General features: G+C 41.9%; 2 protein-coding genes across 2 annotated transcripts in view; one reads left to right on the top strand and one right to left on the bottom strand.

The window, feature by feature from the left end:
- Positions 1 to 9,999, top strand: part of VAPB (VAMP (vesicle-associated membrane protein)-associated protein B and C) — a gene marked incomplete at its 5' end in the record, with an annotated part of 15,051 nt that extends 5,052 nt beyond the window's left edge. Inside the window, 4 exons of the mRNA XM_010182040.1 lie at positions 2,579 to 2,682; positions 4,856 to 4,936; positions 6,438 to 6,614; positions 8,766 to 9,999. Of these exons, the coding sequence (XP_010180342.1) occupies positions 2,579 to 2,682; positions 4,856 to 4,936; positions 6,438 to 6,614; positions 8,766 to 8,924 (521 nt within the window). The remainder of the gene's footprint in view (positions 1 to 2,578; positions 2,683 to 4,855; positions 4,937 to 6,437; positions 6,615 to 8,765) is intronic.
- Positions 10,000 to 20,076: 10,077 nt separating this feature from the next.
- APCDD1L (adenomatosis polyposis coli down-regulated 1-like) lies at positions 20,077 to 23,615 on the bottom strand. The gene is given in 3 exon segments (XM_010182039.1): positions 20,077 to 20,841; positions 22,915 to 23,411; positions 23,414 to 23,615. Coding segments are annotated over 3 exon segments (1,464 nt in total).
- Between the last annotated feature and the right edge of the window lie 366 nt (positions 23,616 to 23,981).

Genomic DNA, 23,981 nt, shown 5'->3' with positions numbered 1-23,981 from the left:
GCAGGAATGTGTGAGAAAACTGGTACTCATTTTTTTGGGAACACTTTAGAACAGGATATACATCAGGTCGATCCTTTGTGTTTGAATTTGGAGAGAGACAAGTGGGCTAACAGATAGAAATTGCATTACTCCTTGTTCCATTGATGTCTCAGTGACTTTGCATTATTTTGCTTGTGGTAGAGTGCTTCTGGTGCTTTAGCTGTAGCGTGATCAGTTTAGAAAGTGGTTGTAATACATCTCTCTGCCTAATGGATGCTGGTACTAGTAAACTTGGAGCTCATGTTAATCATTTTGTTTCTTAGAAGTCTGAGTTCTGATGAAAGCTGATCAGAAACTTTTCACCAGATGAGATGACTGACTTGATAAGGCGTTTTGTAGGAACATACGCTTTTCATACAGTTCTTGCATAAGATACGGAATTTCTAGTCAAACCAAAGGAGCCACATTCACAGTAGCAAATTCTCCAGAAATCAGAGCAGTTACACGGAACTGATCTGTCACAGAAAGCCCCAGTGGCATGTGAACAAATGTTGAAATGGTTTGGTTTCCTCTTCAACAAAGTGCGTATTTTTGAGCTTCCCATCTGGCTTAGGAGACATTTGCTGAATAATTTTTGTCAATGTGGCTTTTATGTATTGATCTAAAAATACAAGTGCTAACAACGTTTGTACTGTCAAGCCCTCTCTAGCTGCTTGCTCTTGTGATTCAGTGAATGGAATTCAGAGCAGCAACCGTTCGGCGTTGGAGAATGGCTTCAGCACCATCACTTGGGAACAAATGATTTTCAAATGAGCCTGTAACTGCACTCAGCAAAGCAAACATCAGCCTCGAGATCTGGAGAAGTTCCATAAACAGTGGATAGTTTTGACTATCCACTTGAATCTTACACATTATGTAGATTTGAAGCAGGTTTAGGTATCTACTACAGGGAAGAAAATATAATGCTGCTGCTGCTTTTCAGTGGTGTATTATGCAGTGTCGAATTACATGTGCATTCACACTGCAGTCACGTCTGCTTGGAAAATTAGTGTTAAAAGTAGCCTGTTAATTTGCAAACACTTGCTTTGGACTAGTATTTGATTACCTCAAGGTGAGTTAAAAAATGTACAATAACTTTTAAAGCACCTCATCTGAGAGAATTTGCTCTGGCTTTAAAAAACATGTGGTTGTTGATAGCCACAGCTTGTGTGCATAATAAAGATGGCACAGCCATAACATACTCTGCTGGTTGAAGGAGGCAGGTTGGTTTGACTTTCCTTGATTTGCAGTAAGCAGGATCTTTGGATGTCGCTTTTCTATGACAAACGCCTGCAATTAGTGCATATGAATTTGGGCACATAATGTTAAAAGCACCAGTACTTGTGCCATCCTAATTCTTAAACTGCTTTCTTTCCTAGTGGTTGGATTGAGGGACTGAAGTAGCTACATGGTTTGTAAAATGTGAATTTTTAAACCTTACACCATTTTTTATGTTAGCAGTGATTGCAGCTTCATTCTAAATTGCAGCAAGCTTCATTTTAAATTTGAGGGGGTGGTAGCTTTTTGCAATATCTAATAATATGGTTGTGTAAACTGCCTATTTTCACATATATTCTGTCTCATATTGAAGCCAAACTGGTGTTTGTTAATATCCCAGTAGCTGAACATCCAGATATCATTTGCAAAATGTAGGGGTTCTGAGTGACCACTGTGATTTAAAGAAAATTTCACATACAGGAAATACATTACCTCTTCAAGTTACTTTAACAGGTTCTTTACTCAGAAAGAAAAGACATGGAAATTCCTAATACTAAATAAATTCAAATATATATATATATAGCACATACACACCCCCAAACCTGCTCTTTGTTTCCGTCTGCTGCCTGAACCTGGTCACTTTGTGCATAAGTAAATTTTGGAATGTTTGTCATTTTGGAATGGAGGGGAATAATTATTTTTTCTTTACCTTTCAGAGACAGAGTTTATGTAGTGTTTAATCATAAACTTCCAGCTATAAATTGGTCATAACATTTCAGCAACTTATTTTTGGAAGAGAAATACTTGTACTTGATAAAACAGGTATCTTGAGACTCTTAAACTTTGTAGAGGAAATTTCCATCCTGAGACTTGAACCAAAAGGTTTGGAATGTTTGACTTTGCCTCTGTAGCTTTTCTCAGGCCCATCAGCAATACTGTGTGTACAGCTGATGAAAACACCAGCTCGTTACTTCTGCCCCAAGGATGGAGGAAGAAAGAAAGATACTTTCTTTGAGAATTTTTCCCCCTGTCCCAGAAGATATGTAAATTATCCTATTTACTATACATTACCATTACTATCATGCCATAGTTGTGTATGGTGTATTGTACAGTGATCATTTCCAGAAATGTCAGACAACAATCTAGGCAGTCTGAAGAAGTCTGTTCCTCTTTTAAAATGTTGTTTGAGGTTTCTGATCTCAGCTGCTGCTTTGGTGGTAACAGACACACAATTTGAAAGCACGTTACTGTTTGTATTTCTCAAACCTGGTAACTGTATCATCAGTGCATGACGTGCATCAGAGCAATGTTAACATGATGCGTTTTGGGGTTTTTCTTGCAGTGATGCTACAGCCTTTTGACTATGACCCTAATGAGAAAAGTAAACACAAGTTTATGGTTCAGTCTATGTTTGCTCCAGCTGATACTTCAGACATGGAAGCAGTAGTAAGTATTGAAATTAATTAAAAATGGAATTCATTCTGATTGTATCGTTTTATAAGACCTTCTACTGCGTTGTTTAAGGACTGTTGTCAAACCACACTGGAATGATGCTTGAGAACTTTGCCAGATTTCCGTCTCTGTGCATGGCAAGGTGTTTTCTGTTTTTCTTTTGAGCCGCAGGAATCCTGCACTGAAAGACACAGTTGGGGTCTGTGGTTGCTTCTTTCGGACACTGCTGTCAGTAATGGGATACCAAGCCATGAAACGAATGTTAAGTAGTTGTGATTTTTTTTTTTAATGTGTCATTTTTCAGAAAGGCCAACTTGAACTATATGTTCTAAGAATATATACATGGATTGTATTCTAACTCTGTGGCATCTTCTGTTTTTTATGCCTCTATTTGGTCTTGAGTCTTCCAGCAGCTGCTTTTCCCAGCAAGAACCAGGAGGATGATTTACAAGTCTTGTATTCTTTATCCCTACCTAGGTCTGTTGTAGCTTAGGGAAATGAAAGGCCCTCATAGATACAGATACTTTTTTTTTTCCTGTGTAGTACAAATGACAGTAAGAGAAGCATGTACGTGCTGAAACAGAGAAGGACAAAAGACGCAGAAATAAGACCAGGCTACATTACGACAACTTGGAAGGAAGCTGGTGGCTGTCCTATAACAGCAAGATTTACTACTGCAAGAAGGCACAAGGAAGCCTTCTCTAGTGTAGCTTCTGTTAGCTTGAGAGAACACTCAGTAGCCATTGAGGACACAATAAAAAAGAAAAGAAGGCCATTACTTTGAAGTGTGGGGTTTGTATGTATGTAAAGCCATCCCCGACAAACCTCAGAGTACATATCATGGCTTTTTTACAGTAGTCTTTACAATATGCATCTTCTTCTGAATAGCTTTTCAAAGCTGCAACAGTCTGCGTCTTCTGAAGATTTATGGAACTATATTCATTTAATAGCCTTAAAATAAGATTCAGTGGGAGAACCAACAGCAATAATAACATGTCTGCATCACTAGAAAGATAAGCCACTCTGCCTTTCATTCTAACTCTTAATTTTTATGAGTTACTTTGTACCATGAAAACATGTTATTCTGCTAGCAAAGAATGTTTTTTGGGACCTGGATGGCCCTTTCACTTTTCCAGAGCTCTCCAGATCAATATGATTCCTTTTCCTATAACACTTGATCAGTCTCAGTTTTGTTACCACTCTCGAAATATCTTCCTATTCTGGATAAACAGGTGAGACAAATTACTGGAGTACTATAAAGCTTTCAACACTTCACAGGCAGCTAATGAGCTCAAAATAGAATTCTGACTTCAGCCACAGAAGAGCTGAAGTACGATTCAGCTATTTAGGATGAGTCAAATACTTCTTCAGGTTGCACAGGGGTTAGCCATAATTTGACACCTAATTGAGATATGCTGAGCAATATCATGCTACTAGAAGTATGGTCAAAGTGAAGAGGAGCATGTGAGGAATCCAGGGCATAAATGTGGACACTTCTTGGTGTATATCACTAGTATGAATCAGTCTGTTAAGTTCCGGGTTATAGCTGATACCGAGCAGAGATTTATAACTGTTAATTCCTATTAAAAATATTGGAAGGAAACTTCTTTATGATAGACCCTGTAGTTGAAGAGAAGGATGAGAGAGGAAGCTATATGCAGCACATCTGCTATTGTTTAGACATTGATGCTGAAGAATAAGGAGGTGGAAAATAGGAAACCTCATGTGAAATTTGAAAAGTTTGCCTAGGTACTCTGCTGAACAGACTTCACAACTAACACTGTTACTGATGTGGAGTTTTGTTTCCTTTCCCTTGCTTTGAATACAGCCTTCTTGTTTCTTTTTCTTTTTTTTTTTTTTTTAAATCAGGACCATAGCTCCCCCTATCTATGCTAATTACTCTTACACAATTCCCAGTTCTCTCATAAATTACCTGTGTAAGCTTCAGACTATTTAGAATTATTTTCTTCATAGTATCTGGTCTTTCTTTACAATAGCACTCAGTTATGTTTTTTATTTCATTTTTGATCATGTATGTGGTTAATGGTAACATGCGAAATATCTGTGGGATGTTTTCCTGAGTAAGATGATGTGATTTGTCTACATAATACCCTGCATTTTCTATCTGCCTTATTATACTAATATGTTTAATATTAAATTATTCCAGTGGAAAGAAGCAAAACCGGAAGAGCTCATGGATTCGAAACTTAGGTGTGTGTTTGAGCTACCAGCAGAAAATGATAAGCCTGTGAGTATTTTCAGATGCATATTGAGTGTTTGAACTTAATAACACAGTAAATCATGTAAAATGGCGTTGTTTATATGGACAGCTCTGTAAGCAAAAGACAGAACCCTCTGTTTCACAGTGTGGATGGCTTCATCCTTTGAAAACACAATATGTGTTTAACTATTCAAAATCTTAGTGATGATTAATGTCACTAGCAACTAATTTGAACAATGTAAATGCAACACAAGCATAAAGAAATCTTTGAGTTGATCTGTTTTCATTTAGTGAAGGATCACAGGATAAAGCATATTTTTACAAAAATTGAAAGATGCTGATTGATGTTCATAAAGCTCAGAGTTTATACTGAAGCAGTTGTAACCATCAGCATAATAAATTTGCCTGTCCAACAATCCCCTTTGCTTTCTTGATACAACACTGATTTTAGCGAGCAATTTGGCAGACTCTAGTAAGGAAGACACAAATACAATTAGGGATTATATTGTAATTAGCAGCTATAATATTGTAGGATCCTTTTTTGCTAGGGTAGTGAACACATTAATTTCTAATGGAAGTATGTTCTGTCAAATGTAGAACTGATAATGGATGGAATAAATTTTAAAATGTTCCCTGGTATGCAGGTACTGAGGGCATGGTTGTTCTACCTTGCACTGGACAGCTTGTAATTATGATTATGTATTGTTATAATGTCACTATTGCTGTCTCACTATGTCTGTTCCACCTGCTCCAGACAGCAAACGTTTGCTGTAGGTGCTTTTGTTTTAAGCCAGCGTACTTCTGTGTTTCCAGTTCAGAGGTATGATGATAGAAAGGAAAACATATGAATTACATGAAACTTAAAGGCTATTCTGTTAATTCGTAGTTTTTTTCTATAATACCTAAAATTCATTAAGGCAAAATAAAGCAGGAGTAGTAACAAGATTCTGTTCCTTCATTCATATAAAATAAATCTTCATGATAAGACTTTGGTGGCAGTTTGGGTGGGGAAGGGGGTGGTTTGTTTCTGAAACCAGGCCCTTTGCGTTCTGAAGTGCAGAACATGGAGATGATCCAAAGGCAGGAAAGGGCAGGTTTGGAGGTCTGCGGCTTGTTTCCTAACTTGAGTTGCAGGTTTCTCCATCACCACAGAAGCACACAAAGATGGAGAGGTGATAGCCAGCAGTGGGGAGTGAGGGCACTGTGGCACTAAAGCTCCATAAGCAGGCTATGAGCAAATAACTTGAGTTCCCATTCATATTGTGGAGCATGGTCTAAGGATATTTCCTCTTCCACATATGTCAGAACTGAAAGCTTGAGGTTGTTCTGTCTGTACTTACTGCTGCTGATCTGGTGTTTTCTGTGAAAGAGAAAGACCAAGTAAAAGTAACAGAAAGAAAATGTTTCTTTTGACACAGGCACGTTTCAGGTGTGCACAGACAATGTTACTTGATTCTCCTCCTAAATATTATCAGGTGTGTGGTGTGGTGTTAACAACTAACCAAAAATCACTGTCCTTTTTTAACAGCATGACATAGAAATCAATAAAATTGTATCCACAACTGCAACAAAGACAGATTCCTCTGTAATGTCTAAATCAATAAGTTCTTCTTTGGATGACACTGAAGTTAAGAGAGTAATGGAAGACTATAAGAGGCTTCAAGTAGAAGTTCAGAGGTTACGGGAGGAAAATAAACAGTTTAAGGTAAAGATGCTACCTTTTTTTTTTTTTTTTACATTTACCCTTTTCCTGAAAAAGAAGCTTCCAACTTAAAGGTTTGGTTACACGACCTTGACACAATGTTTTAATATCGTCTATAAATTAGAAGATAATTTAGGTTTCTCTGTATGAACTGAGAAAAAGTGTTGAAACGAATGCTTTCTTTGAAAGAAGCGTACAAGTCATACAGCCAGAGAAACTGATTGGATAGCAATCCACAGTAATGAATTCCCTCTTTCTTTTTTTTCTTTTCCCACCTGATTTTCTCAGTCTGAATTAAGCATTCAGTGTTGCATTTGGCCCTGTTCTCTCAAACTGATGGGAGTTGAGGGCAGTGTTGTGCGAATACCGAGTGTTTCAGTAATTGCACCTATAATATGCAGTTGAAATGACCAAAGAAAGAGAGGTTAATAGGAAATATGCTTCCTGTCATATGCAGCACATCACTCTGAAATCAAGTAATTGAGAAGCCTTTTATCACCATGCTGAAAACCACCTTTTACTGTAGTTTCATCTATTGTAAATGTCTAGTTTTGTAGATAACAGCACCAAGGAAAATTTTGAATTTGTGTCTGTTGGAGCCCAATGAAAGCAACTCTGTCAGCTCTGATGCTGCTTGGCTGGCTGATGCGTGAAGAAATTTCTTAAACCTTTGTAAACCAGTTTTGTTTGCACATAGAAATAATATATGTATACAGCCAAGACATGACCTTAACTTCTCCTTGTGTTCTTGTTTTGCAGCCTCTCCCAATACTATAAATACTGTATGATTTCTTTTTTTGCAAATCAGTCTTGAATAAACAGTCTACAGCAGATAACTAGAATTGAGCTGATGTTTTACAGTAGTGTCTTAAATGGTGAGCTGTTTGTTCCCCTTATGGAGTGTTAGAAACACCTGTAAAACATCAGAAATCAATGTTAAATTTAAGCCAGCCACCGGGTGCTGTCAGTGTCAGGCTGGAGTCCCTGTCAAAAGGAAGTTAAAATATTTAAAGTCAAAATGTGTTGTTTCTAGCAGTAAAATTACTCTATACGTGAACAATATGTTATTATTTACAAAAGTCAGTTATTCCTGTCCCGACTTGCAGCAGTAGAGGGGTGTCAGGTAGTGTATGACTTTTAATAAATAAACAATAATTTAAAAAAATATTGTTATACTCCAAACAGTAGGTGTTCCTTTAAATTCCAAACTGAGAAACACTGATGTACACTGAGCCTTTTGAGTTTCACTTACCTGACAATTTTTAAGGCTGCAGTAACTTTTATTACAATTTTATTTCTTGAGTATTTTTAATCTAAGGACTGGAGGCTTTTACTTGGGAATTGTATTTGCACTTTTGCATTATAATACTGTTTCACGTAAAAAAAAGTCTAACACTGTTGCTTCAGCTGTGTACAAGTTCACAGCAGACTCACTTTACCATCTCCTGAAGTGCTCTGTGTGTGTGGAATGGAGTGTGCTAACACAGCTGTGCTGCACAGCAGTTTAGGTTGAGGAGTGGGGAACATCATCTCCACTTGCAATGATAGTATCTGGGATTGTGATGTTGTTTTTAGCTGTTGTCTTTAAATCAAGAGAGCTGTCAAGCTCATGCCAAGAAAATATCCTCATTATTGCCATTAGTTTCATGTCAAAATGTCAGCATTAATATGATGGGGAAAATAGATTTCCCTTCAAATGCTGGTAAAATTTCTCTGTGACATCTAACTAGGGGAGTGATGAATAGAATTGCCTTAGGTTGTGAAAAACATGCAACTTTACCTTAGCTGTATTGATAAGCAGTTTCCCCAGCAGCACTATATTTCCTTACAGAGCAAGAAAAGCATCTTCACACCATTGCCTCCATCCTTGTTTTTTTGAAGTTCTGGAGCTGTCTCCAGACTTTGGACAAGTGTTCATTGCAGGCTTCCTCATCACTTCCCCTGCTACCTTAGTCAGCAGGAGAAGACTTCAAGAGCATGTCTTTTTTGATCTGCTAGTCAAGTAGATACCTCAGGATTATCTATGAAATAGAGCTCTAAATTAGCTATAAACTAGTTTTTGCCTTGTTTCTTATGCCCATCTAAAATAAATACCATAAGGGTGACTACTTAAAGCTTCTTTTCAGTAGAAATAATCAATATATCTTCCTTTAGGAAGAAGATGGACTGCGGATGAGGAAGGCACCCCAGACAAACAACCCAATATCTGCTTCTGCAGCTGCTGTCAAGGACGAAGGGTTCAGCTCCAGACTACTTGCTTTGGTGGTTTTGTTCTTTGTCTTTGGTGTAATTATAGGAAAAATAGCCTTGTAGAGGCAGCATGCTGGAAATTGTAAATTGGTTTGATGGTTCTGCCATATCATTGGATTAAATTTATTCATAACAATGTTTAAAAAAAAAATTAATGTATGACATCTCACAGGTCTTGCCTTTAAATTACCCCTGCACAAATACTATGTAACATAATCTAGAAAGTTTAAAATGTACGATGAGGGAATAAATGAAAGAGAATATTCTTCAGTGATGAAGGGGGGGAGAAAATTACGATTTAACACTACAATGGAATATTGTCTATGTCATTTTAAACATTCTTAGACCCTGGTACATGTTGCTGGATTACCTCTTTTTAAAAAACAAGACAAAAAAAAGGAAAAATAGAAAAAAAACCTATTCCTCCACTGCTGGAGCTGGCCCTATTGGTTGGTTGGAGCTGGGTTAGGCAGGAGGTGTTGATAACTTCTGTAAAATACATTAATCCACCATTTTGCTCATAAATTTAACAGTTTCTGTCAGTGTCTTCAACTCTGTGCAAGTTACCAATTTCTTGGCACTTAATAGTGAGAAGCTGAAAAGAATTGTACGTGGCAATGCTGAATGTGCTAGGCATCATTAAGAGGCATATATCGACTGGTATGACGGTCGTTTGGAATAAAGGTCAATGCCTTGTTCTCATAAAGGGACCAAGCTACATTGCTGTTGGTTCATTTAGTTGAATTAAAATGTTATTCAGAGATGTTTAATGCATATTTAACTTATTTAATGTATTTCATCTCGTGTTTCCTTATTGTCACAAAATTGACTAATACTACGTGGTATGAAAAGGCACCTGTTTAAAGCCAGTGACTAGAACTAAAAATTCGCTGCTGTAGTGATGCAAAATTCTTCTGCCTCCTGGTGTTTTGGGCACTGCACAATTGTTGGGAGTTTCGATCATCTGAGCATTGGAGAAACAGTGGTCAGGAAACTGTTTTTGTATGTAAATAAGTCTAGGGGAAAAAATATCAGTAGTAAACTAGTCCTATGCCGTAAAAGACCAATCCTGTTTGACTATGTAGCATCTTACAAAAGACAAAAAAAAAAAAAAAGAAAAGTTAAATAAAGCCCCCAAGTTAATGTTTCCTTTGTTACTTTTGTCATGTTCTCACAGTTTTAGAGGGGGAGAGGAAGCAGTATTCTCTGTCAACCTCGTTTGTTTATGGCATAAGGAAACTTGCAGCCTTGCTTCAGGATTATTTGTTTTTTCCAGCTTAATTTTAAAATCTATCCAAACAGCCCCATCACGAACCTGTTATTACAGAAGTGTTGTTCAGAGTAACCATGCTGACTGCTGAGGTGCAAGGTAACTTCCCACTTCTCAGTTCAGTTGGGTTCAGTAGTTAAGACGCTTGATAGCGTATTGAAAGTGAGGTCAAGCTGATTTTCATCTAAGCACACTTCTGTTACAAAATACATAAACTCAGTGTGTTTTAACATGTTGAACTTCAGTAGATGAAATAGCTTTTGAGCAGGCAGATTCTCATATATTCTTAAATGGTAGTTCCAGAAACCATCAGTGACAATTTTTGTTAACACCTTTCAGGATCAAGATGAGTCTTTTAAAAGTGACTCCTTTCATTCCTTTGTTATGCCTGTGACTTCTTGAGAAAGCTGTTTGGGCTGCAGCCTGTCTGCTATACTCGTTGACCTTTATATTTGTTCCACCCATGTCTCAAGGGTTTCCCGTTTTGCAAGGGCAAATAAGCAAAATATTATGTGAGGTTTAATAAGAAAACAGGAGGGAAAAAAAAAATCTTAACTGGCATGTTCAGCTTATGAACACAACTCTGGAAGTACCTCTAGGAGACTCAGCAGAAATGAGAGGCGCATCTTTAGCGTTTGAAAATGTTTAGTGCCTTGTCTGCTCGGGATGGAAGTGACAAAGTAATGCAGGTATGGCTGGAAAAGGCAGAGAAGGTGGGAGGTGAGCTGGAAAGAACGAAGCGGTGAGTTCAGTGTGACAAATTGGGCAGAACTGATCGAGAAAAAGATTCTCTCTGGGCAGTAGAAGCTAATGAAAACTTTTAAATTAAGTATTTTAAAAGAACCTTTTCAGAAAGGCAAGGTTGTAAGGGATGTTGCAAAATTAGTTTTCATGGCTTTGAAGAATATATTTGAGAAAACCTTTACTGAAGGGAGATGGAGTTTGCAGTGTTTTTTAAGAGGCTGTAAACATCTTGATCTCCCTAAAAATGTGTTAGCAAAAGAGCTGAATTCCTAATTTGCTGTGAAAAGTAATTCTGTTAAGTTTTTTGAGAGCCCTTTGTTCTGCTGAAAAACAGCTTCAAAAAAAAGTTTGGCTTTTTTTTTAAAAAAATAGCTGTCTTTGCCAGGTAAAGGAGAAGAATTGAAGCTTCAAACTGGTCTCTTGTGAGTGTGTCTGTAATAATGTTTCAGGCAAATTTTACATACACTGTTAGCTACCACAGTTGACTTTGCTGGCACACGCAGCTCCCAGATGAAGGGGGAAGCTGGCAAAATGTGTGTCCTTCAGTGTTCGATGGTCACTTCTTCATGATCTCTGACAACTGGGAACTTCAAGTAATTTCTGAGCAAAGTTGTTTCTGTTGTGTGCACTCTAGGATTATAAAGAGGTCCCAGAAAACACTCTGGTGGTCTGCTGGATGCCTTACAAGTGTGTGATGAAGGAGACCCAACACAAGGGACCTGAGTTAGCGAAGGATCTGGGTAATGACTGTAGTCTGCACATGGGGCTGACTCACACCATCAGTCCTACACAAGACAAAGTTCTGAGGTCTTTCCTAAGGATTTCTGACAACAGCCTGAACAGAGAGTGGCACTGAATTGTCTGGATAACGCTTTGATTTACTGATCTTAAAATAAAACAACTGAGCAGGAATCCTTACTACCTGTGTTTGACCAGACCCTTTCATATGCAGTAGGTAAAAGCCTAGGGATGGTTTTTCTTCCAAGGTTGCTAAAATGCCAGTCTGTATATACGTTGCAAAAATACATTGGATGGATGTTCTTAAGCCACCCGGGTCTTTTGTAAGTTGTTCCTTACATGATGACACCAGAGCAAATTGTTTTCATGAAGTATTCATCAAAAGTGAATTATTTTAGAGGGCATTGCATATCTTAGGAATTTGTGCATGAAACATATAGTTTCTAAAGAAGATTATTGTCTGGTGTCTTCACACACACCACCAGACACTAGAAAACTGTACTTTATACATGAGAGTACAAATCAAGTTATTACTTAATCTAGTTATTGTTCTTACTGTCCTTTAAAGATACCCACCTGTGTATACGTTTACTGTTTATTTTTGTAAGAGCCAGTAGAAGTTACTTGGGTAGCCTTCACTTTGTTCAGCTTTACAGTCCTGTCTGCACTCTTTGGGCAAATCTGGTACAAATAGGGATCTACAACGTCTTGAAGCCTAATACTGGGAAATGAATGGTAAATGGTTTCTACTGTTTTCATGTAGTTACCCACATCTTAAAGCAAATATTTCATGCGTGAATGATCCTGACTGTTGCTCTGCATTGGCAGTTGCCAGCTGTGGATGCACAACTATAACAATTGCACACGCAAGCCAGGCACCTAGTGTCGAGTCCCTGTTGAAAGGCCTTGGGGATCAAGGAGCGAAATAATCCCATGTGTGTCATGTCGAGAGGGATTGATGTACCATAATGTAATTTTCTAAAAATACAGGATTGTAACAGCTTGATGATGGTATTCCATGTTAATTCCTTCTCCTAAAACACTGTTAGTGGGATAAAGTTGGAACCTCACTTTGCAAATCACTCGAGTTTCTTCTCACCAATAAACTATAAAGGGTTTCTATTCGCTGCATATGTAAACTTGCCATTCTTGCTATAATCCTGACTTACGTTGTGGTGTGCGCACAAAAAAGGATTGTTAATGTCTGAAGGTCCTTGATGTTGCAGTTTCCTAATGAAAGAAAACTCATCCCTTTTCTTTAGAAAACGTGTGTAACACTTTCATCTCTTAATTGGAACACTTAATTCTTGGGCATGACAGTGACTTAACTGTAATATTTTGAAACTATACTTCTCTTGCTCTACGTGATGTCCTCAAATGCCATATCCTGAGTTCTTTTGTCCGTATAAAGTAACTGAGGAAGAAAAAACCACAACCAAAAATCCCTCTATTTGAAATTAAAGAAGGTGGAACACAAGCACTCTGAACTCCGTGTTTGTTGTGGCTGTGTTACAGCTGCAGTAGGACTTCACGGCAGCAGTAGAGCAGCTTGGGCTTGGAGAGCCACTTTTTCATTGTTTGAAAATGGGGTAGCATCCATTACTGAAATCCTCAAGTGAGCAAGGTGAGAAGGGACAGGTGGTCAGTGAATTTCAGTGTACATACTTGAGATTTTATTTTTGAGTCAGAAACAGTAACATAAAAAGAAGAAAGTAATCTGTACAGGAATGAGACCAGTTCAGTACTGTCTGTGGAAATTACTATTCCTTGTAATCAGATACATGTCTACAAACTTAATTTACTGTTCAGAAAATATTTGTATAAACCAACGCTTAGGCATTTTAGACAGAAAAGCAACTCCTGAGCAAGGCTGCTTGCTCATAGAGTGAAGCCCGGCAGTTCTCTAGATACACTTCATTAAAAGATGACAATGGGATGCGATGCTTGTATAAATCATCTGTTACAGCTAGGTAAATAGTGGGATTTATTGTTCAAGCAAGGCAATGCTGATCCTTTAACTATGTCCAATTAAGATTTCTTTATGTTATGCTGACAGCTTCATGTATACTGAATCATTTTGTCTAATGGGTGTCCATGCAAAAGTGACATTACTCACTGTGTTGTTCCTAACTTTTCTTTTGATAAGCTTCAGAGAACGAGGTAATTGTGTGTTTCCACCACTCAGATCTGCTTAACTATAACATTTGTTTGTCTTATTAATGGGTTGTTGTTTTTTACTGGATAAACGTAGACTATTTTCTGAAATAACACTCATCAGAGCCGGCCAGAAATCTCCTACATGTCGTATTCTAATACGCATGCGTTTGCACGCTTCCAGAATTACTGTGTACCTGGCATTTACTCTGCCATTTCCTGTGGCTTCATTTCCTTTTACAGAACTGCTTTCACATTTCTACTTTGAGGAGTAAAACTTTTGAAAATACCATGGAACTTCCATGGAGATTTTTTTACTTCCCAGTCCAGCTCTTAGGTTTGTCCCGAAGCTGCTGCGCGGGTGAACGCTGCAAAAAGGATCTCTAAGCCTGCAAGTACAGAAACAAGGCTGCTTTTCCTTGAAGCAAGCTTGAACTTTGGATCTTTTCTCCTATGATCTGTCACTGGAAAATGGCCTTTTCCAGATGGCAAAACAAAAGAAGTTAAGAAAACAAATGAATTAAGAAGAATTAATTGAAGCTGCATATTACAGGTTGACGTTACACATCTGGCATTTCTGTTTATGTTTCTGCATCTGTACATTTCATTCTTATTTTACAAGTTCCTAATTTTGTGATATTTTTTTCCAAGATTTAGAAGTGCCTATGACAAACTGAAGAACAGCTCGTAGTAAAGTATTGTTCCCAGTTTAGCTGTACTTCATTTTTTTAATCAAATCTTTTCCTTCAGTGGATAAACTCACAAGATTAGAAAAGCCTCTTGAACTCCCTCGTGTTTGAGTTGGCAGAATTCCCACACACAATTATCCACACGCAACTACTTTTAAAAGACCTTTATTGAGGCTGTACAAAGTCAAGCACTCAGAAGGTAGGAAATGGCAAAACCAAGTTTGAGCACTGTTTGTTTGGACACTTTCTGATCAAGCCTTCAGTACGTGGTCAAAAGTGAGCTAGTGCTGCCCAGAGGGTGTCTGAAACTGCTCAGCTTTGTGTGCCTGACCTTACCTCATCATCAGTTCTCTTCAGGGTATGTGTAACTAGGTTTTTAAATGTTGAGCTTAAGAAAAGGCATCATGGTATTAGGTGTAACCCACATGCATGTCAGGATCAAATCCTTTATGTTCTGCATATGGACACCCATTCTTTACCCAAGCGTGTGATGTGGGGAGTAACTGAGCTGGAGCAGCGGCTTTTGCTTCCATATTTCACTGAGAGGCCACACAGGAGTGTGATTGGAGCCAGGAATTTTTGGTTGAGTTCTGAGCCCCAGAGCATTTCTGTGAAGGCTGCAGACTCTTCTGCCCAATTTCTTTTCTGATCTGTTCCCTGCCTTAGCCCTTCGGTTCAATCCAAGTCATCCCTGTTTCTTCACTGCTCCTTGGCAAAGAAACCACTGTTCAGCTGAGCATCCTTAACTGGCTATTCCATTCTGCTGCCTGTTTCCCATCTCAGTCTCTTTCTTCCCATCGCCCTTCCAGTCTTGCTCTTCCCTGCCTGCCTGGCCCTCGAGTGCTGCCTGTGGCTGCAGCCAGGCCGCCTGGCAGAGCAGTCCCTTGACACGTCCAGCTCTGGTCCCAGGTGCCTTTTTCCATCCTAGGTAACCACTCACCTCTCTGCTTCCTCTTTGATCAAATTTGATTCTTCCTCTTCTCTCTGTGTAGAGTTTGGAGCAATGAGTCCAGTCAACCATCTCCTTTCTGTCTCCAGCTTTTTTCTGCTGTTTCAATGCAGCATATTTATTTCTAGTAAATAGCATGCATTTATATTCAGTGTGGATTGTTTATCAAATGGAGCACTAGCTCAGTGCTGTTAATATCCAAAAATGTTTTAAAACTTTTCTTGTGTTTAAGAGTAGTTTGGGAAATCTAGAATGCAAAATACAGTCTAAGGCACTTTAAACAGGGGAGCATGAAGATGGCTAAGGGGAAAAAGAAGTTACTGTTAATTGAGCTGTGAAGGGGAGGTCAGACCCATGACTGTGTCTGGCAAACTCAGCTCATGCTCTAAATTCTTGTGCCTGCTGGAGAAGCTGAAAATTGCAAAGGCGACTTGTCTGAGTAGCTTATGATATTAAAGAAGGTGCGAAGCACACTCATGCCCAGACTCAGCGCAGGGAGCTGGTAAATACATTCTTAGTGTTTGAAAGTTACGTTTCTTTTTTTCTCTGCTTTTTGGAGTGGTTAAAAAAGGGTTAAACATGTAAGAAGTGGAAGGGGAAGAGTTTTCCAAGAGGTGCCTCATGCCATGGGCTTTCAGCTGGTACCAACCTGCCAGTGCATCTGCTCGCTTGGGTTTTCTTCACAGGTACAACAAAAAGGTCTCTCTTTATTTTACAGTTGAAAGAAATTCAGTAGTCGGGACTAATATTTGACCTGTTTTTCTAGTGCAAGGTTAGACGTGAAACAGGAAGATTTTGTCATGTTTATGTCAGATGAACGAACCACAGGGCTAGATTGGGAGTTACTGTAGGATCCTGATTACATCGGAGCTGGGCATATGCTAATAAATGTAATTGGTGCTTTAACAGGGCATAGCTGAGGAGATTTCATATCAAATCTGGTAGCGAAGAAGAAATTAGATGGAAAACTGAATTAGAATTGGCAGTTTTCTAAGTGAAAGCTATTAAATGGCCAAAACCCCAACAATTTTGCAATCAAGAAGGGGGACAACTTTGGCTGACCGCCCATCCTGTTTCAGTGATGAAATGAAGGGAAAAATTAGATGTAAAGTAATATAAAACAAATAAGAAAAAGGGAAGCAGACAGCAATCAGCTCGAAATGAGAGTTATGAAGTGTAGAAAATTAATAAGGAAAGCAATAGAGGAATAAAAAAAGGTATGGGTTGGAGTGCTTGGAGAGGGGGATAGAGTTGAAGTTCGGAGGAAATCTTTATGGCAGGATAAGGACCATTACGTGGTGCAGGTGGTAAAAGCGCTAGTGATGGTGTAGGAGAACTGGAAAGGTGGCGTCATTCATGAGCAATGCTCGTATTTAAAATCAGCATTTCGAGGTTCAGTGGGTCTAGAAAACTTGTAGCAGTTCTGAGGGAGATCTCTGACCTGCTGCTGAGGAGGATGGCAGAGGACCAGAGGGCTGGATGCCGTGCTTAGGCAGCCTGGCGCGCCCAGGGAAGGGATCAGAAAGGAGGTGATGTTAACGAAGGAGCGTGGTGGTGGTCGTTGCATTCTTTGTTTTCGGTGTTTTCTGGGATTAGAGGAACCTGGGTGCATCTGGCCCCTGCACGGCTCGGTGTCCTCTGACAAACCTGGCTTGTAGGAAGTCGTTCAAAGAGATCCATGAGATGGGTTCTGCTGGGACCCGATACCATTCAGTGGTTCCAGGTCACTGGTGAAAACGGATCCAAAATCACCACTGATAAAATGTTAGCATGACAAAAATACCCATACTCAGACCACAGTAAGAGCTCCTTGTGTGTTCCCAGTGCAGTCCCAGGGTGAAAGACTAATGAATAAGAATGTGGTGGTGGTTTTAATTACCGTTAGCAGTAAGTGATTGTACTTCTGTATGCCTCAGCTGTGAGAGCTGGGAATTTTGGATACAATTTGGATATGTACATTTTGAAAGGAAGCTGAGTAATTGGAATGGATGCAAAACAAAAAGATTCAAAAATTACTGGTGGAGTGTGAAAATGCCTTGGAGAGGGTGAGAGAGAAAAATCAGTTGGCTGAGTTTACCTACCAAACTTGAGAATGTCTTGATTACAGTGCACAAGTACCTTCACAGGGAGAAAATAACGCTGCAGCTCTCTGATCTTAAAAAGAGCAACACAACAAGAATCACTGACTGGTAACAGAAGCCAGGCAAATGCAAATTGGAAAAAGGCACAAAATCGTAAGAGAAAATAGCTGTGTAATTTAGGAATGTTTCTCCAAAAACTGTGAACAGAACAATAAAAGTGATGATATTTATGCAAATAGCTCTTTCATGGCTGGTTTTTCTTTCAGAAGTGAACTTTAAAGGGGGGGAAGCAGAGGCCAGAGAGGCTCCTGCTGAGGCTTTCACAGGGAAGCGCAGTCAGCAGAGCCCGGCTGTTGTGCAGAGCTGTGGAGCTGTGTCTGAAGCCCCCGCGCCGCTGGAGCCAAGCGGTGGCTGACCTGGAGCTGGGAGCTTCCTCAAGGGCTGTGGCGTACGTCGCATTAAGTACGTGATGTCCTTTGACTTTTCACATCGTGTTAATCTCGTCACAACCCTGAAAGGTTCTGTGGTGGTGGAGATTTTACACCATGTGACACCTGAATGCTTGTTAAGTTTAATGTATTTCCATACTGTGTAAATGAAACAAACAATTGCACACAAATCTCACTGTTGGGGGTAAACGTAGGGCAGAAATTGCCTTACCCCCTTCCACCCAACCCTCCAAAGGCAGCACAAGGCTGTTCCCTGTTCTTGCCATGGACATCTTTGGCTCCTGCAGAAATGTGCAGCTTTGCTGGTTTGAGTGGCGGGAGCCTCTCCTCCAGGCTGCGGTGAGCGACTGCTCCAGCAGGGTGGTGGGAAACGTGGCTGCTGGAGAGAAAGTTCTGCCGCGCGTGTGGTTAACACGAGAGGCAGCTCTGCGACCCTGGACTTGCCCCAGTTCATAGCCTGTCAACAGGGATGGCCCAGAGGAGACGCCACGTTCTCCAAGATGAACTTCCAGTTCTTCAAACATTTGCCCATGGGTCTCCAAAACACAAGCACCACTAGAAACGGGGAGGTGTTCTGCTGGCTGAACTGACCCCTGGAGAAGTCTCCTTCTCCACTGATTGCAGAGGGAGCCAGAAGCGAGGTAGCCAAGCCTGGCCTTGCTGTGTGTCATCTCAGAAGTGTGACTGTTCCTGTGCATCGTTAATATTTGATCATGCCTGGAACACGCGAACATGATGACAACATTTATGTCACAACTGTATGCATTTAATAAGCATCTCATTTGAATTATTAGTTAATGTACAAATCCCCCAGAAGTATTTTTATGTTATAAAACCCATAATTTATCTAAGTACAACCTGCAGGTTCGTAAATACAGCATTAAGAAGGTAGCTATTGCATAGCCAGTTTAACAAAATATCTTGTGAGTAAGATACATAGGCTTATTTGGAGAGGATTTAGCTACTGGGAGGAGGTCTTCTCCAAGTAAGTGATATGCTTCTTAGCTGCAGCAGACAGGGAATATAATTTCTTAGTTTGTCCTTCTTGTCAGTAGAAATCAGTCTGACCTGACTGTGCTGTCTGATTTGAGCATCTCCTCAGCTGTTCACTAGAGGCAGATTTATAAAACATCTTTACAGGAATGAGGCTGGAAGTGACATTTGGATTGAAAGGAGAGCTGGATTAGCTGCTATGCCAGCACGCTTACTAAAAAGGAGACAGTGAAAATACATGGCCTGAGGAGCCTTGTAAGTGATCTTTTGCCTCGCTCGGTGCGTGGCGAGTGCGTTTTGCGACTGCCTGGCAGCACCTTTGCCTGCTGCAGGAGGTGGGCAGCAACGCGTGGCCACTGCTGACGGACCAAAGTGCAGGCCAGCGCTGCACGGGAGGAGCCAGAACAGCGCAGCCTGGTCTGCAGGCAGGTAATGCTGAAAGGTGGAGCGGTTGTGCACAGAAGCCTTTTCCATTTACCCAATCTTCTTTCACGACCAGGGTCGGGCATCGCAGTCTTTCAAGGTAACGCTGCGAGGGCTGCTTTTTGTGCACACGCAAGTGGAAGATCGTGTGTTGCATCTTTGTGTGGACATGCACAGAAAAATAGCAGAAAATGTCTAAGCTGAGAAAGGCACGATTAACGGTGCCCTTACCAAGAGCACTTGCTGACTGTTTATCTAGTGCTGCCTGACTCTGCAGATTAAATTTGCAAGAACAGCGTTAAGGAGTATGATGGAAGGGAACTTAACCTCAAAGAAACTCAGCGGCCGACACTTCGTATGGTTGAATTGCATCTGAATCAAGCTCTTGATTAAATCTTAGCAATGTCAAAAGCTCAAAGCAGCAGTCGTAATTGATGCCGCTTTTTCCCCCCTCACACTGCTAAATTATCTATTGCAATGTGCTGCACATCCATGTCACTACATTAAATTTGTACACGAAGAAGAGGAGAGATCAGGCAATAAAGCCACAGGACAAACAGTGTAGCCAGGCACATCTTCTTGGCTTCGTTCACTGTTCTTGTGTGCTTTTAAAAAGTGTTTCCAAATCGGAATAGAACTGACTCCAGATGTGCTCATTTGAAGGATGCGAGAGTCACGCTAGCACCAAGACTATCAGAATTCTTGTGCTGTACCTGAAGAGAGACCTAGTCCCATCTTAAAAACAGAAGTGCTACAAACAGTAAAAAGGCCACAGGCAAAGGTTTTAGTGCTTCGTTCCCATTAGCATTCTTTTTCCCCACGTATTTTAGACTAACATAGTTAGAAAATTCCTCTGATGCTCCAGCACACTGTATCAGAGGTGCCTGATAGGATGTGGGCCGCTTGTCTGGGCTGTCGGGACTGGATCCATCTGTGGGCCTTTCGCCAATGTACAGCAGGCTGTGGTCTTTCGTGTCTTGCTCCGTTTTGAAAAGTTCATACTCGGTGTGGGGCAGCTTGATGCCCAAAGCCAGACATCCATTTGTGGGCGTTATATCCTGCTCCACCCCAGCACGCCAGGAGCTCGTCAGCCCGCAGCTTCCAGGCTCTGAGGAGTTCAGCATCATCACTGTCACCTGGTCCATCGCTGTCACCCGAGCCTGCGTGACTTTAAAAGCCAGCTCTGTGCCACCTCTCACTTTGGAGGAGGGGATGCCTTGGGTGTAATGCCCGGATGCGTAGATGGTGAAAGTCGGCTGTTTGCAGAGGGGGTCGGAGTAGTGATAGTAGTGACCCTCCCAGGTATGGTTGTTCCCGTGGAATATGAAGTACCTGGTCAGGAAAAGCACGGCGGGTCGGACCTCGCAGTGGGTGCTCACCCAGCTGCCGCTGAGCTGCATTGGGAGCTGAGCTCTGAGGGGCAGGATGGGCGGGTGGTGTTCGTCAGCTCTGTATATAACCCCGCAGGCCGGGCAAGGATGCTCGTGGTGCTGTGGAAAACAACAAAAACAACCAAACATTTTTTTTTTGTAAACTGATAGGCAAAACCCCCTTTCAGAATATCGAAAAAAGCTCAAACTCCCCTTTCTGGCACCAGGGCGTTCAACTGCAGTGAACTTGGCCCAAGACAGCCGAGCAGATTAAGTGAGATAAAGCGCTGCCCTGGCTCTTTGCTATTCTGGTACAGGGAAGGACAGAGAGGCTGTGCCCTGAGGCTGTGCCCTGGCTGAGGACAGGCTGGGATGGGGTGAGGGCAGGGCTGCTGGAAGGGCAGGAATCGCCGGATTGCTTCCCTGCAAGTTTTCCACTGCAAGCTGCTGCGCTTGGGGGAGGCTGGGGGTGCTGGGAGGTGTCAGCCGCACCAGGGCATTTCTGCACAGATTCAAAAAAACCAGGGTGATGGTTTTGGCCAGCGAAACCCTGCTGTGGCTGTACACGACAGCAGCCTCTCCAGGACAGCCAAGAGCACAGTGCATTCTGCTCCCCTGTCGTCCCTGCCCGTGCTCCTGCATCCATGACACAGGGCTGGGAGAGAGGGCGGCAGAGCGGGCATCGCCGCGGAGACGGAGGAGGAAAAGACCCGCTGCAAAAGGGGGACCTGACATCTGGTTCTGTGCTTCCGGCTGAGCTCTGAGTCAAACCAGTCCCGCAGCCCAGCCAGTGCCAGGAGGGCTTTTGTGTGGTTTGGAACTTTTTCTTCTACTTCATGTATCACAACTGATTTATTTTTAAATAACCAGGGTTCGAACATTATATCATTTTCTAGAACACGAGCTAATCTTTGCCGAGCTGTCGTACGCAACAAGGTTAAATAACTCAGTAGTTAACGGTAGGGTGGTAATTTACATGCGAGTTGATTGGAGTCTACTGTAATTTAGCCATTTTCAGCTTGCTTTACTGCTACTGTCACGTTAATGAGTGCTGACAGTACACAGTACATTATGGCTAAATAATCCCAGAAGCTGGCAAATATATATGCTCTCCTTAGACAGGAAATTCTTTGATAATGAAAGGTAATTTGGGGAGAACGGGTTTCTTTAAAACAGATATAAATTTAAGGGGAAAAGAATGATATTTTCATAAAGAGGGTTAAATAATTCCTCACAGAGTTGTGTGACTCTCAGTAGTGCAAGCAAATGGATGTTAGTTCAGGAAAAAAAAGAAAAATCCTGTCCTGTATAAAATTATCACTACAGCCATGGAGCCAAAACCCCTACTTGTTAAACCAGTCGTGTGAAGTTATTTCTAATGTATGGCAGCCCCTAATTATTGCCAGGTGGTGACATCATGCGCTGGTCCATTGGAGAGCTGTTAGCTGATTAATTACAGTGCTATATTCAGAGAGGGAATTTCAGTATCTTTAGGTTTGGTTTTCAATTAACTTCTAAAAGTGTTTATGTTTACCATCTGGTTTTGCTCATATATATGGTTTTGGCCCAAGATAACACAAGTTTAACCAATCTGAGAATGTTACTTTCAAGGGGCAGAGGGGTGTTGCTCTGTGTTTTTCAGAGCTCGGTGTCGTTCAGGGTGTTGGGAAATGTTGCCCACTAAATAAGGGTTTTTTTCAGTTAATTCAATTCTATCTGGTGAAGTTCAGAGAGGTTTTTTCACTCCATCTCACTGCTCAATCGTTTCTGAATTGATTAGCTACAATTCAGATAGAAATGAGCTTTCCTGGAAATAAACTAATCTGCTACAAAATAATACATAGAGATATTTATGTGTGTGTGTGTATATATATATATAAAAGAGAGGAAAGGAAAGGGAACCAATTCTCCTGCTCAGTTTTATTTATGTCAAAACAGGAGTTTGGTTTCTGTGCACTAACGTAATTGTATTCAGGGCAGCATCCTTTTCTAATGGCATTACAGCGAGGACTAATGACTTAATGGCAGCTGCTGCTTCCTCGCTCCTCTCTCAGCCTGAAGGCCCCAGTGAAGAGGACAGAGAGGGGAAGAAGACGAAGGACAGAGCAGCGGCATTTTAACAGCGAGGAAACCACACCTGCTCGGCAAAGCCCACGAACTGATGGAAGGACCGCGTAAAGGCAGCACCCTTACCACGGCGCTCTGCATCGGTCGCTGATAACCGGTGGGTCGGTAGTGGAGCCTCTCGGCCCACTCCGTGTGAATGTCCCCGAGGTACAGCTCCTCCACCAGCCGGCTCCCGCTCTGCTGCGGCTGCACCAGGGGCTGGTAATGCCGCTCCACACGCACCAGGCTGAGCTCATGCATGGCGAAGCCCAAGGTGGCGGTGCAGTCACGCTCCGTCTTGGCGCTCAGCAGTTCATAGAGGGCTCTGGGAGCCCAGGCGCGACCCGGGGACAGGAATCCACTGCAGCCCTTGCCGGAAGTGTGGTTGATCCGGGAGGCCACCTCCTGCATAGCTTTCTGGCTGTGGAAAACGATGCCGACTTTGTGGAGGTGGTAGTCGGCCTCGGTGGCCCCAAGAGTGATCCAGGAGGCCTGGCGCAGCCGGAGCTTGCCCTTGATGACCAGCGAGTAGGAGGGGTCGTGGCAGGAGGGGTCCCAGTAGTAGAACTGGTAAGCCTTGAAGCGTAGAAGAGATAGGATCGGGTGAGGAACTCAGGTCCCGGCCGCACCTCGCACCTGGAGAGGAAGGCAGTCCTGAGCCGCCCGGTGCTCGACCAGGGGGCTGCAGGGTGAAAACCCTCCCCGAGGGGCCTGTGGTGTGGGAGGAGAGCGCCAAGCGTGGGTGAGAGCAGCATCATGGGCACCTCCCACGGCTGGTGCCCATCCATAGGTGATTTTAAAACCTGGGCATGTGCTACCTAAACATGAAGGTCCCAGACACGGGGTCTTGTGCTTTGTGCCACAGCCCCATGGAGGAAAGCCAGGGCCAGGGGTATCAAGGCTGCTTTGCCCATTTGAGCCTGGTGTGCTCATCAGTTGCACCCTAAATGAGGAGAGAGGTGAGAGGCTCTACAGGTGCTTGAGGGGGCAGGCGTAGCACTGAGTAGAGGGCAGAAGGGGCCAGGCTTGCTTTTTGTTGCTCAGCTATTTGCTCTCTCCGTGGGCGGGAGGGCAGGGGCAGTGCAGAGGGGCTGGGCCGGGGGTGTCCGCCCGGGGTTTGGGGTGCGTTCCCGGGGCAGTGGAGGGTCCTTACC

The sequence above is a fragment of the Mesitornis unicolor genome, unplaced genomic scaffold (genome assembly GCF_000695765.1).
Source record: "Mesitornis unicolor isolate BGI_N332 unplaced genomic scaffold, ASM69576v1 scaffold36163, whole genome shotgun sequence".
Taxonomy (NCBI): Eukaryota; Metazoa; Chordata; class Aves; order Mesitornithiformes; family Mesitornithidae; genus Mesitornis; species Mesitornis unicolor.
The sequence above is the reverse complement of the archived record's forward strand: the minus strand, read 5'-3'. Positions and strand labels throughout refer to the sequence as shown.